An 18353-nucleotide genomic window follows, 5' to 3' on the forward strand; every position below is an offset into this window, starting at 1 on the left:
ACAGCCTCTTACTGCCCAGTTCTTCACAAGTGCCCACATCCCTAGGATCTGTGATTGCAGCAAATGGCAAAAATGCTAATATGGTTGTGCCTATACTATCCTAATCCATATATATTATATACATCAGCCATATTTGATAACATTACACATCACATTTAAAACACAATATTGACATAGTAACAGGGCAGGGAGCGGTCCCTCATTCAGCTTCCATGAATCTGTTAATGCATTGGGAAATTTCTTTCTTCAAGGACTTCAGCTTTCTGCTCTTCCCAAATCCCTGTTAGGGAGGGGAAATAATCCTACACATCCTCCACTGTATACACCATACAACTCCTTTTAGGTATGGAGTAGCAGTGACCTGTCTAAAGCAACTCAGCTTCATTCTCAAGATATGTATTATCCTCATAAACCTTTAATAAGAATGCACTCCCTCGGTATGTTACAGACTTTTGTATGCTTCATTTGATCTGTAATTTTACTTCTAAAATTGACTCTAATTCACAGTGGATGGCTAGTTTAGTCATCACAGATTCGCCTGTTGACCTATATTCAGTATTTTATCAGTCTGTATTTGGACCACTGTATTCAATGTGCAAGCTGAAATTTCAAAGGTTTGTTTTTTTTTTTTTTTTTTTTTAATAGACAGCAAGTATTTAGCATAGGTGAAAGTGTAAGCAATACTGAGCTAACCCAAACGAGAAAAAATTGATACATACACACAAACAGAAAGGGCAAGAATAATCTGAGCTGCAGAGTTAACTGAGAGAGTGACTATTTCAACTAAATTCTTTAACTGTTCCCTAGAAAATTTCATCAGACATAAAAAGGGAAGCTTCAGAATCAAACAATTTGAATTTCATCCCTCATTTTTTGATATTTTTTTCACGGTTTTGGAAAAGCAAATTTCTCTCTTCTTCATTAGCCCACTGAAGGAAATGGAAGCATTGCATTTTATAGTGTAAAAAATATGACAAATGAGTCTATTTTAAAATAAAGAAAAGCCTTCCACATAAAGAAGGAAATCTCCAGATAGTCATATGATTGAAGGAAGGATTTTCAGCTTTGCTAAAATGTCATTAGACATACAGACATTAGGAAAAAAAAAAAAAAATAGAAGCAAGTATGGTCAAGATATCTTTAGATATACGCATGCAATATGCTTTCATTCTGAATAACAACAAAGAAAAATATGTTAATGGGCCCCACCACTGGCTGAGGACCCTAAACAATAATTTCATAAATAGCATAGTATTTCCTTAAATAATATTTTACCAAAGTCTTGTTTTCAGAGTGGGGGCTCACACGTCGCTTACTGAAAGTCATTGTGACCTGGATTTCAGTGGGCCAAATGGATAGGTACTCGCTGGGACCTGGGGACCAAGTTCCATGCTTTATGCCTTTGCATACTTCACTGGGAACCAGGCTTTTCACCTGCCTAGATACCTCAATCAGTCCTTTGGTTTCTGTCTCAGTGTTTAGGTCGCTGAATATTTCCCAATGCCAGCCTTATAACCATATTCAGCCAGCATAATTTCATCTGTGTTAGGGAATTCATAATTCCCTATCTCATGTGTCACTTTGACTCTGTGAATCAAGCCTCAGAGGCTATTAGAGAAAACCCTCTGACTTAGGCATATTTGGGGTTGGACGTAGGCCATCCACATACAGCCTTAATACTTATGTTTCTTTTGAAAGTGGAATTTTTTAAGTCCCTCGTAAGCCCCGAGGTCACAGTAGCAAGCACTGGTCCTGACCTGTGTGTGCTCCCTGATGACCGAGGAACTGAGAAGTGAAATTGGGTTGGAAGTGCTCGAAAGGCTCAGGGCGTTTTTATGTATGTGTCTTGCTGTTCATGGTGTAATGCATGGTGGTACAAGAGAAATCCAGCAGGGATAAAAGCAGATGTTTAAAAACTAAACACGAATGCCTGAAATGTAAGTGTAATTCTGATTATTTAAATAAGAGCAAATTAAGAAGGAAGAATAAAGAGGAAAGGCATTTGTCTGAAGTGCAGCAGTACCTAGAGACCTCTGTCATGATCAGAGTGACATTGTGCTGAGCACGCTATGAAGAATTAGTAGAGAGAGCTTGTGCCAGGAGGTCTCGCACACCAAATAGGCAAATCAGTCAAATATGATTGTCTTCATTTTACAGATGATACTGGGAAACAGAAAGATGGAGTGACTTGTCTAGGAGTTGATTCCAGATTTTTCCAGAGCTCTGCTGACACCTCCATTGAAAGGGGTACCAAGCTGGGGAAAGAAAGCACGATTACCACAGAGGAGTGGGAGGTCACAAACTGAGCCTTGTGGTGTCCTGTCAGCAGGATGTCACCAGACCACGGCCTGCAGTAGGGGTGGCAAAAAACATTGAGAGTGTCTGCATCCATCTGGTTGCATTCGACCCATGGCAGCACTACCGCAGCGTGAGATGGTGATACTCAGAGTTAAGGATTTACCAGCTTTAATCCCTCAAATGACAACAGTTTGGGGGGCAATAAATCTATAGGATACCAATTTGTAAATGACTGTTTGCAAAAGTCATTTGACTCCAAAAAATACGAGGTTCTAGTAGTTGAGAATTCCTCTAAATTTAGATTGAAAGTCACGTTTTTCTTACAAGGCAGCCACAGGCCACCACCACTCTCATACACTGCTAGAGACCACAGTACCAGTGAATGCCACTGTCACAGGAGCTGGATCCTTTGAAGACCACCTCTAGTAGACCACACACACAATAATAAAAAGTAACTTGACAGATTCCTTCAAAGTCTTCCTCCCTTTTTGTGCTATGTGCTTATTTCCATGTTGGGTCTCAGGAGACAGTGGACAGCTCTTCAAAACCTGACAGTGGGTTGGGCACCGAGTGCTGGGTACTTTGCTCACCTTCTCTGTTTCATCCATAGAATACTTGTACGTCATTCCTGGGATTAGGAATCGTCCTCTGTTTGGAGGCAGTGAGAGTTTTGCCAGCAATTTCCAGCGCAATGAGGATTTCATCCTTTGTTCACCCTGTGCCAGCTGGGCTAACAATGTTCAATTAGAAACTGTTCTTTGTTCTAGTGCAATCAGGAGGATTTTTGCCAGTGATTTGAATGGGCATGGATAAGGCTTATGGCTAAATCCAGTCCTTATGCAGAAATCCATGGATCCTACTGAATTGCTTTTCTCCCAGTGAAATTAATGGGAGCAGTACACTAACATCTAAGGAAGATTTAGTTCCTGTTTGTAACAATATGTTACCCACTGATACTGGGCCTGCTTTGAAATGTGTATTGTTAAATCCATGTATTTTTGGTTATATCTCATTAAGAACATAATACAGACTTGGAAAGTACATTCTGAAAGGGTATTACAACAGGATTGGGATTACTGTTTGTGAGATACTTTTAACTAGGGGGAAATTTCAAATTCAATTTACTGTAATGTCAAAGCACAATTAATATATAGGCAATGATAAGGGGAACATGCAGAAGTACACATTGATAGCACTACATCGACAAATAAACTTTCAGTGCTAGTAATTAGGTACACAAGATTATTATATGTTTAATTGACTAAAGTGACAATTTGGAATTACATCTAGTCACATTTAATTGGATTTGGAATCTCTAGAGGAATAGGAAGGGAGAGCAGTGTAGAGAGGCAGCCATAAAAGCAAACTGATTTTCTGAAGTCTGTTAAGACTCTGTATTAATATCCATTGCACAATAGTTTTTAATATCCCTCAGTCTAGAAAAAGCAATGCAATGATTGCAATAGACAGTGGGAGTACTAAAGCATACTCAATTAGGTAGCAAGATAGCTGATTACTTTGGGTTTGGGGTTTTTCTTAAGATAAAGTTTAATCAGAGGTGAACTAAGTCTGAATTTGCCAGAGACACTGATATCCTCAGACTGCCAAGCTATGAGGTGTTACACATGTTGATGCTATTGTACAAAAAAAAGTACTTGCATATAAGAAATTTCACCAACAAATACTTTAAAGAAAAAAAAAAAAAAAATGAAAAGCCAGACTACAATATTGTTGAGCAGTCATTAAATAGTTGCTCAGCGTAAAATATGGAAAAAAAAAATTTAAAGTGTAGGGTTGTTCGCTTGCAGATAGTTTAGCTGTCTGAAAATGCTTACTAATGATTGTTTTAAAGTTGGACAAAGCCTGAGAGTTATCTGTAATCTTTTGATACAAACTTCACGTTACAGTCTTTTAATGTTATCTCCTTTAAATATTGCTATATACATCCTTCTCTCCTTATACATTCATTTATTCTGCTTTTGTCATCAGGAGTGCCATGACTGCTGACTATATGTACTGGCTGACAGGAGGCACTGAACAGCACATAAGCAAGCTCATCAAACTGTATTGGCAGGTAAAAATTGATAGCCCAATGAGGAAGGAGGTGCCCATCTCACTATTAAGACCAAAATGAAGGATTACTGCTTAAAAGACTGCCGACAAAGGTAGCTCTTGGGCATATCAATCAACAGGACACTATATAGTACTACTGTATTTATAATGAAGTAGATTTTCTTGGACTAATTTTAAGGGCAAAATTCAAGGTTGTTAACCCTTGGCTCATACTTCAATTTTATGGACTGCTATAAAATTTAATTCTGGATACTGTATGGTCCCCAAAGCTATTTTTTGTGAAGTCTTCCTACCTTAGTGACACTTTCCTTTTGCAATTTGCATGATACTAATCCTCTGACACGTTTCCAAACTCTTCAACCGGAAGGGGAGGAAAAAATGACTGTAACAAATGGTCTCAGAGAAACCTAAAGTGCTCTGTGAAGGATAGCTAGTTACAACCCCAGTTCTACAAAGATTACTTATGTGGGGAGTAGACCATTGACTTCAATGAGACTTGTCTCTCGAGTGATACTTGCTTGATATAGCAGTTCAGCCACATCAGCACAAATTTAAGGGTCCCAGCCTCAGCTCTGAGGTAAGCTCTCACACACCTGGAGGTAAATGGATGCTAAATCCTTCATTGTCTTGTCATTGGCTTGTTGCTGCAGGAGCTTTTCAGTGCTGTGGTGTCCCAGCCTTTGAGGCCTGCAACAGTGGAAGCCCCGTCAGCCTCACAGGGAGGACCTGGCCCAGCCTTATGGCAGTGCAGGCCCAGCCTCATGGCAGTGCGGGCAGGCACCCACAAAAACACACACAGTCTCAGACCGAGGCAATTTGTGGGCTGTCCATAACTCTCTCGGGAGTTCCCTGTCCTCACAGCCCCACGTGCCTCGCCTCAGAGCCAGTTCAGCCGTGTACAGCCTTCTTCCACCTCACTGTTGGCCGTGCCCTCAAGGGTGGCTCTCGAGGCACGGTTTCACGGGCTGCTTCCTGTGACTAGGAGGAGGCCAGGTGCAACTCACTTTGGTGACAGGACAAAAATGGTTCATGCCCCTTGGGATAAAATTTCAGAGTCTGATTCTGATCCCATTTATTTGGTGTTTATTCTGTGAGAACATCTATGACAACAAAAGGGCTAGTCCTTGTTGTACTTTATGTGAAGTGGTGCAAAATACATCTGGCATAAGCCAAGGTAATAAAGATCAGAATCTGATCTTTTACCTTCAATCACATGGTAAATTCTTCCTTTTCAAAACTATTATTAGTTGCATTCTTATTGGTAAAATGGAATAAATCTCAGTCTTGGGAGCTGCTGAATTTCAGTACTGCTGTGAGTGCAAAGTGCATCTCATTCAGAGAATTACCCACTGGGCTAGTGTTTGCAGTGCCTGTGAACTTTCTTATATGCTTTCCAGCAGAGAATTTCTTCTGTACAGAACAGTTTGATTTTTTCCCCACTGGGTCAGACTCGTTTAAAATCTTGAGTTCACAAACAGGTTTTATGAAAGGGTCATTTCTTCGAATGGAATATCTTTTTTTGTCTCTTAACACTGGCATCCATTGACTCCTCTTCTTGATGTCATGGACATGAAGCTTCAAATAACAAGCCTTTAAAGAAGAAGCTGTCATAGCTGTCCTCTCCCCCAGGGGTTCAGTCTGTCCTGCTAGGTAACAGGGCCAAAAAAAAGGCATGAAGGGCAAGACTCATCACAGTGTCTCCTCGTAGAATGTAAACCAGAAGCTGTGGTTGGGCTAAGATGGGAATGAACCAGACCAAAAGTGGGGCAACTGAATCGCTTCCAGCCATTAACAGCATCTAACAGACAGCAAGGGCCAAAGGATTTTGACAGTGATAGGACTCTGGTTCATCTCTGCTTTAGTCCCCAGCTCACTGCTCATTTCTGATCCTGATGGAGACTTCATGCATGGGCCTCCCTGGACCACCACAGTACCGAAAGGCACCACCATACTGCCTGTGCCTGTGTTACCACTTCTCCAATTTTTGCCTGAACCTGAGCTGCTGTCATCTTTGTCTACAGAAGCTTTGAAATGCCAGTTGTGATCTAACCTTTTGTTTGATCTCCCACCGTGCTTGATTTTCACTGGGAAACAGAGATTGCTCCACAATTTTGTGCCTTTTGTGCGTATGCTTTAGCGTGGGCTAGGCTAAGGATTCAGCAATATCTATATGCTGACACACACACAGTATAGGCAGCTGGGTGCCCAGTATCGCTCCCACTCAAGTTAATAGCTAGCACTTAAGAAACACTGTTCGTGAAGATATATCCCCAGCACCAGTAGCAACCTTCTTCCTGAGCTGATGAATTCTCTGCATTCAGCATCAGGGGTGACTTCAATGACATTAGTGCACACAGCAACAATTATGCAGTATGATGTAGCATGTGACACTGCATTGGGACTTTCCACCACAGAGAGACCAAGCAGAGGTAACATAATCTTTTTTATTAATATTCTTTCTGTTTCATGTTGTAAAGCTGAAAATAACTTGTCACGACTATACATGCTCATGTGCCTTTGTAACCAAAGCAACAGCTATTGATGCACGCTTTTCTTGCTAACTACTCCTCTGCCCCAGAGCTCACTCACATTAGCTCACAACTGTGAGCAAAATTTTCTGAGGAGGAAAGAAATGGTGAACAGGACCATTTGTTAACTTTTCAAAGAAAGATTTTTAGAAGAGATTTGTCACTCTGTGCTTTGATCAGTTGGTCATATATACAATCTTCTGGTGTGTCATCGACTACTTTTGTTTCTTCATTATTTTTTTCATTGCTGGAAAAGGCTTTTCCTCCTCACAGCCGGCCTTCTACTTCTTTCATAGCTTCAAAACATCATACAGACCACTCAAATCCTTCAGCTGACTTCTTTTTTTGCAAAAACTTCAGGCTCTTAATTCACATCTGCAAAGTTCTTTATTATTTATCCTACTTCTAAATCACTGTTTTTCTCTCTTGATCTATTTCTCATGCTTAGAGCAGTCTTTATCTTGTATCTCCTTTGGCTTACTTCTCCTGATTTTGGTTTTATACTTTCCTTTGAACTCCTTCTATCCCTGACATCAACTGCCAAGAGCCCTATTTCTTCAACACTCTTCTTAAAGAATCCCCAAATCTCTCCCCTCCTCATTATTAACTCTTATGCATTTCTTCTTCAGCAGTGATCTGTTCCCTGTGACTGTGTACCTCCTCTCAGACACACCACAAGGCTTGTGCTGTCAGATTTTTAAGGCCAGATGGGCTCGCGTTGATGAATTATCTGACTTTCTGCATAAAAACACCACAGAATTTTACCCAACCTTCATGCATCAGTGCCAAGAGAGGCGAAGCTGAGACTGTTTTTGAGAACATTATCAAATCCTCATTTAAATAGTGTAATAACAGAAGATTTACCACATCCCTTCTAAAAGGTGATGTATTACATGGATGACCCCTGTTTCTCCCCATTTCTCCTCCCAGAACTGGGAACTTACTTGTCCAGTCCACATTTCCAGCAATTTACATTACACATTCATCTCTGAAAGCTTAAAGATCCTTTAGTACTTGTTATCTGCTCCCTGTATATGTACCTATGGATCATGATCAAGGCAACTTTAAATATTCTTTTTGATTAGCTTTTTGATTAGCTTTCTTTGATTATCCCCTTTAAAGTAAATCATCTATTTCTGGAGTTTACAGTGATATGTAATGCCTAATACCCTGTGTTGTTTTTGAATATTAATACTTGCCTTCCATTCTGTTCTGAGATAAAGGTATAATGCTGATGAGAGCTGAAAAACTAATTTGCAATGTATAATGTTATTCAGTAAGCTAGACCTATTCTCTGTTGAGTAAGTATCTTTTAAAATATTTCATTTCATGGATTGAAAATATACATTACAAGTTAACATATAATCAACTTTTGTTCACAACCCACTATGGAATATGCACTGGATGATTTGTGTATTGTCTCTTAGATTAAAAATACTGAATTAAATAGAATCTATCACATGAAATAATAATGTGAAAGTTATTAAATGTATTATGGTAGATATTTGCAGTGGTAGCAGCAAGACAAAGTTTAAGCCTACTTACTATTATAGTCAGGCAAGCTTCCTAGCATTTATTGTTGGCAATGATATTTCTCAGCTGGAACAGCAAAACAAACAATAGACTTGAAATATTTCATTCCATAGAAAGAATCCATCTCCAAACTGTCCAGTTTTATTCACACCTTTGTAAACTATTTCCACTGGCTAAAAACTGTGTGATATACCCTGGATGTTTCATTCCATGAGTAAAGATATATCACTCTATACTACAATGTCACCAAATGCCTAACATGGTCAGACACAAACTTTGCAAACGTCTTGGAAGTCAGAGCCTGATTTCACCAATATGTGATGCAGACATCTTAGGATAATGTGAATATATTGCACAGCTTATATACATCCCAGGCCAAACGTGTTAGCACACTACAAATGTAATTGCTTTTCTTATTCCATTGTGAAAACCGTGTGGCTCATTTGACACTCAAGTTTCATATCTTGCATCCGCTATGCCCTTACACCCAAAGTCATTCCCATCCACCCAGAGTCTTACACTAACTGCTGTTGCACCAGGAGTGCATACTTTCCAGAAACAACAGAACCTCCAGACGGCATTTCAAACTTCCAGGCTCATATCTGTACACCTCCATAACCATTTGAACTAAAAGCTTTAATTCCCTGACGTAGCCTATGTGTATTCGTTACAGCACAAATGGAGACCTTTAATTTGCATTGCAGTGAAATGGGCTTTTAGCTTTAAAGATATCCAGGCCAGCCCTAGCGTTTCAGCCAAGATTGCAGCCATTGTAGAGCAGCTCTTAGTACATTGACAAGACTAGACATGTGCCTGCTGCACAGGGTGCCAAAAAACTTGTGTTCCTGAGACTATTTCTGTCAGTTAAACTCAGTGTCACAGAGCAAGCTTCCAGTAGCACATGCAATGGCTGACATGGAGGTTTGGGTACTCAGACATTTGTTTCGCTCTCATCAGGTGCTTCCAGTTCAAAAACCTGGGCTGCTGCAAGCACAGAGCAATTCACAGATCACACAAGAAAGCAAATGATAAAGAAAGCACCCAGCCCTACAGGGTGGCTGAACACCTACACTGCAGCGATGAACGCTGTCAACTTCTTTAGAGCTCAGCTTTATCTCACACCTTGCAGGGTGACAATCCCAGGCAAGAGCATTAAAAGAAGAAAGCTCTCAGCAGCCAGAATGTCCTCCGAAGCCTCAGCCTGTAACGAGGCCCGTGAGCCATCCTCCATGCTCACGCTTGACCCGTGTCTGCGATGGAGCATCAGGTTGCCAGGCTGGCAAAGGCACGGATGTTTTACAGTCCTGCTAGTGGGATGACTGATAGGAGCTGACAGGCAGCCTCTCTGGGCAGTCTGGCCATCATATCACTGAGAATATGCCTTTTTCATTCATTCTTGAGGCTATCTCAGCAGATCACACTGTGCCACACTTCACTGCAGAGAAGTCCCTTCTTTAATCAACTCTGGGGAAATCTGGGGCAAAATCCCACTGAGTTCAATGAGTATGATGTATACAGGCAGAATTAAGTGTCTAATATCTATAAATCCTTATTGTCTCAGAGGTTTGTGCAGTTTGTTGCTGCTTTTTGAATTAATTTTGATTTTTCTCATGATAACATTTATCTTTATAAAAAATAACAAATGATCCTCCCTCTTCTGTATCAGTGGCCGTTTTGAAGGACAACACTTGTCTTGAATCACTGAGCTTGACATTTTCTGGCGGAAAATCAGGATGTAATGATTTTCTTCATATAGCACATCAGAAGAATAAAAAATAAAAAAATAAAAATAAAAATAAATAAAATAAGATTTTGGCCCATAAACAGGAAGATCAGTTCATTCTTAAGATGCTGCACTGGTATGCTGACGATCCAAGTGCATCTACTGACCACTTTCATGGATTGCCTGTGTTCTCTTTGAATCGTGGCTGAATCAACATGCTAAAATTAAAATTCATAGCATTTTTTAGGGAAGAAACGGCTTCATCCTATGTAAGCCATTGCAGGGATTCAGGCCTTTCTGGCTTTCGAACATGCTGTTTGTAAGACATAACTACCAAGCTATAAAAAGCAGCTTCATTCTACTCTTAGGTACACAAGTTAAAATATGGAGTAACTGAAAACTAGATTGATAAGGCAAATAACGTAAGAGAGAGTTTCTATCATGTTGATACAGATTTGAGAGCTTTCTATTGCTTTTGCTATTGCTGGTATTTCCATTCCAGAAACAATTGTGCCTGTATAAAACCAGGGAATTTAACATTTTTCTTGTATTCTTTCTTCTTTAATAATATTTACCTTCATATATTTTCTACCTACTTCTATTTTTCTAGTACCAGATCACTGAAGTTAAAATAACTGTTGCTTGAATCATATTTACAAGCTAAGAGAATTTACTAGTTTAAATGTCACAATTATTAAAACAGATAGATTAATTGTCTCTAATTTCAGGAAAGGTGGATTTATTTAATACCAGCTGAATGTAAGAGGAAGCACATACCTTGCTCATAGTCAGTAGCTGCTGAAATCCCAATATGAAGCAAAATATCTACCAATTAGAGCTTTAACTATTAACAGAGGGCCATAAATTGTGCCTCAGAGATGTTCAACAAGAACAACGTGGCCAACAAAGCTCCATGCCATTTAAAAAACCCAAGGGGCAGCTCAAAAGTAGCGTGCATATCTGACAAACACAATTCTCTATTCATTCTAGTTTTTCCTGGGTTGCAAAGCAGACCTTAAGATTTACAAAAGAAATCTGAGAAATCAGTGTAGAAAACCAACCATTTTGAGCTGTTCTCAGGCTCTTATTGTTCCCTCAGGTTGCAAAGGTCCTTAAGAAGTTACACATTCATTATCCTCTTCCCTTTCTTTTTACCCCACTGCCTTTCTTTGGGAAGATGAAGCTACATACAGGAGTTTGTGCTGTTCCCTGGATCATTACTGGTTATGTGGCTTTCCATTTGTGCACCTGCTCTTGAAGAACTACAGAGGACATCACGCAAAAAGAGATAAAGTCACTTTTCAGAAACATCCCTATATACAGCCAACTTGTCTTCTACTAAATTAGCAGCCATTCAGCCACATAAAGTAGTTTGCCATTGCGATGACTCAAGCATGATTTTTTGCTGCCCCTTTGAACAGTGCTGTCCATTTTACAGGCTAACCACATCAGTCACCATCTCTGGCTGTCTGATTCATCTCTTCACATTTAAGTCAAGTTCCCAAAAGATGTTGAGCTCAGTGCTAGGAAGGACTGACATCTCCTTCTGCTGGTTTCTGTATTTTGGTTTCCTTTTTCTTTCCTTTCCATTCCTCTTTTTTCACTTTTCTTTTGCTAAAAGCCTTGGAAAGCCCCTACAGCAAATACCCCCACTTCTCCCAGGAGTGTTTTCTTGCCAGGACCACTCCCTGGCTCTCAAGCACATGCGTGAATCACTGGATGGATGCAGCATCCAGGTGTTGGCCAGTGCATCCAATCGTATTCACATAAAGCACACAGCGATGCTCAACCTTTAGGTCTGCCTGTCTCAGTTAAAGTCTCCCTGAGTCCAGGCTACAAAAGCTGTTCAAAACCCCTTCACACAGAAAGCTGCAGGCTAAACTGTGACCCATTCCTGATAGAGCAGGAGCCACAAGAAGCTGGTGAATGGCTTCTCCTGGCACTGGATAAGCAGTTCTGCTGCTCCGAGCACAGGGGCAGTGAGCCACCTAATTGGAATTAGGGTATCTCTCACCATGAAAACTCTCTTATCCTTAAGAAAGGGACAATATTAGCAAAGCTGTATCAGAGCTGTGGTTTTGTCCAATAGCTTCATGTAGAGGATAACTGGCACCTCCACAGGGGCTGTGCTTTGATTTTCACATCCACTACCCCGCTGCCCCATTGCAGACTTATGTCTGCCTGTGCCATCACGCCAAGGAAGCGTGTCTGCACAGCAGCTAGCTGGCTGGCTGAATGCTGCCTGCGCTGGACATCGCTCATGCTGACTATCAAAGGGCTCGCTCTGCTGGCCCTGCTCTGCCTCCACCCGCAGCACCCCAGCTGGAGCAGGGGCACGCCGCCCGGGCCAGCTGCCACCTCTGCAGGGAGGCTCTGAGCTGGAGCTCCCAGTGCAGACAGGCGAGATAGCCTGAGCCGAGGGTGGCAACAAACCATAATTTGGGCAGTAACAGGGGCTCGCCTTAGAAGTGTCTGGATCACCCTGGTAAAGTAAATATCACCTCTCTTTCACTGGTCTCTCCACCATGGCAAAGAAAAACTGAAATCCTTCACATTTACCCCTATGCTGAGATGAAAATTTAAGAGCCCCAGCTGGTGGTAAGCAATATAAGAGCTGAGGGCTCCTGCAGCACTTCGTATGTGTTAGGTGCTGAGATTGGACAGGCTCATGGGCAGAGATCTTCCTCAAACTGGAATTGTATTTCCACATTCATCCACATTCATGCTCGGTCCCTGCTTTCCCTGCCGCCAGCATCACGGACAAGGAGTTTCAACAGCAGCCTCCAGCTTTTTCCATACTTTATGTGTTCTGGGATATTTCTTTAATGAGTAATGATCTCTTTAGAAGGATATAAAGCATGGATTTCTTCTCTCTCAAAACATAAAGAGATACTTACTAGAAAATCAAACAGATCATGAAGCCTAAGGTAACCCATCTGCAATACGTCTGCCTCTGCCTTTCAGAATACACAGGGCTATGGCTGTGGCACTCTGCAAATCCACTTTCAGAATGTACTGCATGCAAAATAGCTCGCGGAGACTTAAATACGTTAATAACTTAAGAACCTAAATAAGCTGATATTTGATGTGACCTACATTAATGGGGAGGCATTACATGGCAGATAAGCAGAAAGTTCTCATCTATTGTATAATACATGATTTATTCATACCATAAACATATTGAGAAAAAGGATATGCTCTGGCATTCCCTCTACTTATTTTTCCCACAGAAAAAAAAAAAAAAAATACTAATGTAAGAAGATCATGCTGGTGAGAAGATATTCATATCACAACAGCAACAGACTTAGTGGCAGGGCTGCCAGATACTGCTTTATGGTTGGAAAGATATAGAGAAAAGCACATAGGTTGCACCACAGTGCACCCATAATTCTGACTACTAGCCTAAGAGTGGAAGCAGTTCGTAGAAGATGCTAATGGCTTTACCCTGACTGATATCATTGCATTAATAAAAATCATCAATAAAAGCATCAATTCCTGCTGTAATGTAAATGAGACAGTGGCAGAGTATGCGCTGCAGCTGCAAGATAAGGCACTAGAAAGATATCTAAATTTTTGGTTAATTCTAGATGTCAAGATAATTGGATTTCCCAAATTAAACCTTTCTGTATTTAAAGAGGATTAAGGTTAGGGACTGTAGCAGAGACAGCTACTGTCACTGTTACAAAGAATTTGCTGCTACTGTGCCATTTTTCTTTTTCTATGCTTTGTCTGCTCTAAGCAGGCAAAATGGCAAAAGCTTCATAAAGTGTTGAAGTACTTATATTATTTGCAATCACAAGGATTGGCATGGGAAAGCTTTGTTTCTTATGCATCTACCTATTTGTATCATGAGCTCTGAAGAGAATTTTAGTGGGCATTGAAGGGACAATATAAGATTGTTTAGGCTAAAGCTTAGCTTTTATTAAAACGTCTGTGAAATTTAGCATTACTAAATACGGTAGAGTATAAGGATATTGCAAAACCAAGTGCTCAGGCAAGAGGGGTATGAGATGTTGGGTCAAATATATCCTTAAACTCTTGCTCAAAGCAATTTTCTTTTCTTTAGGAATGTCTTCTGGATTTTTAATTCTCGCGGTAGCAATGTACATCCCTCAAACCTTGTGAATGCTTCAGTTTCATGAAAGAATTAACTGGTATTTTAATAGAAGTGCTGACAATATAAATATTCCTTGAGACACTTTGTCTCCAGATGGTTTCTCAGCAGAAGTTCTCTGATTCCCCACACTTCCAAAACAGGGATATAAACCTCCTGACATAGCAGAGAGTGAGTCAGTCCCGCAACTACAAAAAGAAATCTTCCCTATCATCAGATTATTCTGCAGTGTCTTCTGAAGACACTTCTTGCATCTTCACTGAAGTAATAGATGTTGTCCACTGCTGAGGTAAACCAGCACATTTGATGGACTCATGTCAAGCATAGTCCTTCCATTACTGAACACTGTGAGAGGATCTCCTTCTGGTTTAACATCATCTCCGGGCCTTTATTTTTTTCTGACCCTGCTGGAATTAAGTCTGGAGTGTAACACCATGTGATGAGGTATCACTGCAGATTCCACTTGCAAGATATGCCAAAAAAAAAGTCTTTATCATCTTCATCAGTTCACCTGCTATCCCCATTCTTACAAAAGTACAAAAGAGCCTGACACTTCTGCCACCACGGGGGCCAGAACAGCGATGTTCTCCCTGAGGTATCTGAGGGGACATCGCAGAGATGGCCCTTTACATGGAAAGACACCAAAAAAAACATTGGCCTTGTCCTCTCTCCAGGGACTGTGTTCAAAGTCTATTGGAGCCCTCGCAATTATGTCCAAAGTTTGGCTGGATCTTGAGTAACTGCTCCATGCACAGTATGACAGACAATGTTCTATAGGCATTACCATTTCCTGGACACATCGCCAGATACTCATCCGTGGGTACGGACTTCAGTGCATAAAGGCTTAAGCAGCAAAGTCCTTAGGGATTTCATCATATAAAGTTTTCTGCTCCAAAGTTTTTATGGGCTAAAGTTTTATATCCTTAAAGTCTTTAGCCCATAAAAATCCAAGAGGATAATAAAGCAAATAGCATCTATGTCCAGGGTCTTATGTCCAGGGTATTATGCTCTTGGGTAATAATAATACCTTCAGTAGCAGTATTGACCAGAAACTGCAGATCTATTTTTTTTCCCTTTGGCTGACATTTTGCCATTACTGCCCTCTGAGCTAGTCAGTATTTGCATGCTGTACAGAGCAGCCGTGGGTACATGGTAATGCAGAGATATTATAGGCGTGACTTTGAACTGTTCTTGAGGGTGACAGAGGCAAAAGTGAACTTTGCAGACAAATACCAGTAAAACTATTCCCCCAGTCCTCCACAATAAGAAGCTTGTCTGGCCCAGCCACTCCCAATTTAATCTCACTTCCTCACTCCATATATTTTATGTCTGAAATACATGGATACACCCAAAATCACATTCACACACTCATATTAATCCAGATTAGAAAATGAGTGCCAAACTACAGAAATTCAGCAGAATACCCAACAAAACAAAGGAACAAGAGAGGACTTGTCAATAAAACACCAGGAACACCAAGCTGAACACCATTCTGATACTTTCTGCAATCTGGGAGATCCATACTTAAATATGTATATATATTATCATAGAATCATAGAATCATTTAGGTTAGAAATGACATTTAAGACCATCACTAAAGCATGGTCCTTAGTGCCATGTCCACACATCTCCTCTCCTGGTTTTCTGATCACCTCTGTTAAACTTGTGTTATTATTGTCTCTATTAACCCCATTCATACTTTTGCTGAGATAAAATAATGCAGTCTTACAGCTTTCCCAGTTTCCAGAAAGGACTGTCCATGTCAGGAAGACAAAATCTTTGTTGTCAACAGACGCAGCCAAAGCAGAGCTCAGTGTGGTCTTGCAGAAACCCCAGCCCAGGAGGAATCACAGCTAAACCTCGCTTGCACTGATCAAGTGCAAGCACCGAGTTTCCAGGCTGGTGGCTCCTCCAGGGAGCTCCAACACCAGTTCATCGGGTCCACTGAGTGTGAAATCCATGTCCCCACATAAAGCCAGCATAATGCATCATTTGAGTCATTTTTAAGGGATGACAAGGTTCATAAGCTTCGTGTTGCCCTCCGCACCGGAGTGAATTTTACTCTTAATGCAAATGGTGTTTGAATGCAATATTTTAAGACTAATATTCCGTATAGACACAGTGTTTGATTCATGCCAACCCAAGAGGTAATATGAATGCTTAGTATTGTTTAACCAGCTCCCAAGGACTGAATAAAACCCTCCAATGAAAGATGTGACCTTCAGAGAGCATAGAATCACTTTTTCTTTTCATCTAAAAGATAATTTATCTAATACTTTTCTCCTCATTGAAGACATAGGCTTGCTGCACTGAAAACTGTTTACAAATGTTCTTTCTACATTAAATTGATTTTCTGAGTATAGATAGGCAGTGTTTTCTGGAACTAATTTAAATTCCCTTCTAATTAATATTCAAGACCAAAATATGTTATCTTTGCATGACTGTGCAATTATTAAAGGCAAAATATCATCCGTGAAAATAATTATTTTTCTTTCTTTTTTTTTTTTTTTTCCTTCCCTTAACTAGCCGTTAACCAACATGAAACATATCATTTCTTTCACTTTAGGCTATGATTGAAGAAGCCATCACTAGAGAAGAATCTTTTTCAGTCATGTACACACCATTTGTGACAAAAGTCAAGGCTGACAAAACTGACAAGATGAAGGACACATTTGCTAAAAAGCACCCTGACTATGTGGAGCACATATATACAGGTAAGAGCAGATTTCACATGCTGTTAAGCACTGTATACTGTTTGCCTGTGTGTGGCTGACTTAAAAGGAGCTTGAGAGAGTCTGGAGCTTGAGTCTTTAAATTTCTGCACTTCTGTGGGGGAAAATTAACTTCTGAGATTTGCTGTATGATTGTACATGATTTAGGTAATCAAATCAGTACTTAGGCAAAGCACAGACTTTACACTGTAAATCCCTGCAAAGACTATTTTTATCCACGAAGCCTCATGTTCCAGTTGTTGAATTTCATTATTGCAAGAGCTCTTTTGTTCAGAGGCACTTTTGCAGTGTCTTGTGGCAACAGCGAGGCCCAGGTTCATTCCCATCTCTCTGGCTTCCCATCAGTAACTGGCCCTGAAGCAGGCCCTTTGCTTTCCAAAAATATCCACCTTTCTATGAGCACTAGTGGAGGGATTGTCACCTTTGAGAGCATTTCAGCTGCAGGGATGGGAATAGGCTTCCTTTGGGCTGTTGAAGACAAATAGTATCCGGCATTAACATAGGCTTCGAGGGGCCTGTTGTCTCCTAGAGGACTGAAGTCAAGCAGCATCTCCTGGAGTAAACAGACATTTAAATTCTGGTGACCACAGCTTTATTTCAAGAGGAATGGGCATGACATTTTGCCAGAGGAGAGGCAGGAGGACAAAAGGCATTTCTTACGTCATTAGCATGGTGACTTGGGCCATGGTTGACTCTGATAACACGTGGCTCTAAGTTGGTGGCTGAGAAACATAAGGGGAAACGTACATCCCCCAGGTCAAATTTTGGACAGTCTCTATCTTCATCACACCAATGAGACCTACAGCTCACCCCTTGTGGCCGCTTCCCACAGTGCGGTTCGAAGAGCTGCCATATGCCGGCTCCCCACGAGAATTACACCGGGGTCGGAGCCAACGGCAGCACCTGCTGAGCCCACCACTCTGCTGGAGAATATGGCTTCCAGAACAGTACACATTGCACCTCTGGGGAGAAAAAGAACATCTGTCTGAATTCAAGTGGGAACTGGGGAAAACAAGTTTTTAACACAAAGCTGCAAATATTTAACATGAGTAAACTTGGCTTGTTCATTTCATTTTCCTTTATAAAACCAGTATAAAACTAGATCATGTTTTGCAAGTTGCAGAGCACCCATGCATTGGGTTTCTGGCAGTAATTGGGGGATTTTTTGAAGAGGAAAAATGGGACTTATTTATCGTGGAAGTTGTAAAGTCCCTGTCTACCATTTACTTGCTGATGTGACTTTGTGGAGAGTTCCAGGGACAAAAGTATTGGCATTAAAAGAAGCATAAAATAAAACTCCCTGAATCTGATTGGAAAAAAAAAAAAAAAAAAAAAAAAAAAAAAAAAAAAAA

The 18353-nt window shown here is 40.6% G+C and overlaps 1 protein-coding gene across 1 annotated transcript in view; it reads left to right on the forward strand.

The window, feature by feature from the left end:
• The window catches only part of SPATA16 (spermatogenesis associated 16), a 79289-nt gene that overhangs the window by 35174 nt on the left and 25762 nt on the right, over positions 1-18353 (forward strand). Inside the window, exons 5-6 of the mRNA XM_035334792.1 lie at positions 4288-4372; positions 16836-16983. Coding sequence (XP_035190683.1) covers positions 4288-4372; positions 16836-16983 — 233 coding nt within the window. The remainder of the gene's footprint in view (positions 1-4287; positions 4373-16835; positions 16984-18353) is intronic.

Source organism: Oxyura jamaicensis, chromosome 9 (assembly GCF_011077185.1).
Source record: "Oxyura jamaicensis isolate SHBP4307 breed ruddy duck chromosome 9, BPBGC_Ojam_1.0, whole genome shotgun sequence".
In the NCBI taxonomy this organism is placed as follows: Eukaryota; Metazoa; Chordata; class Aves; order Anseriformes; family Anatidae; genus Oxyura; species Oxyura jamaicensis.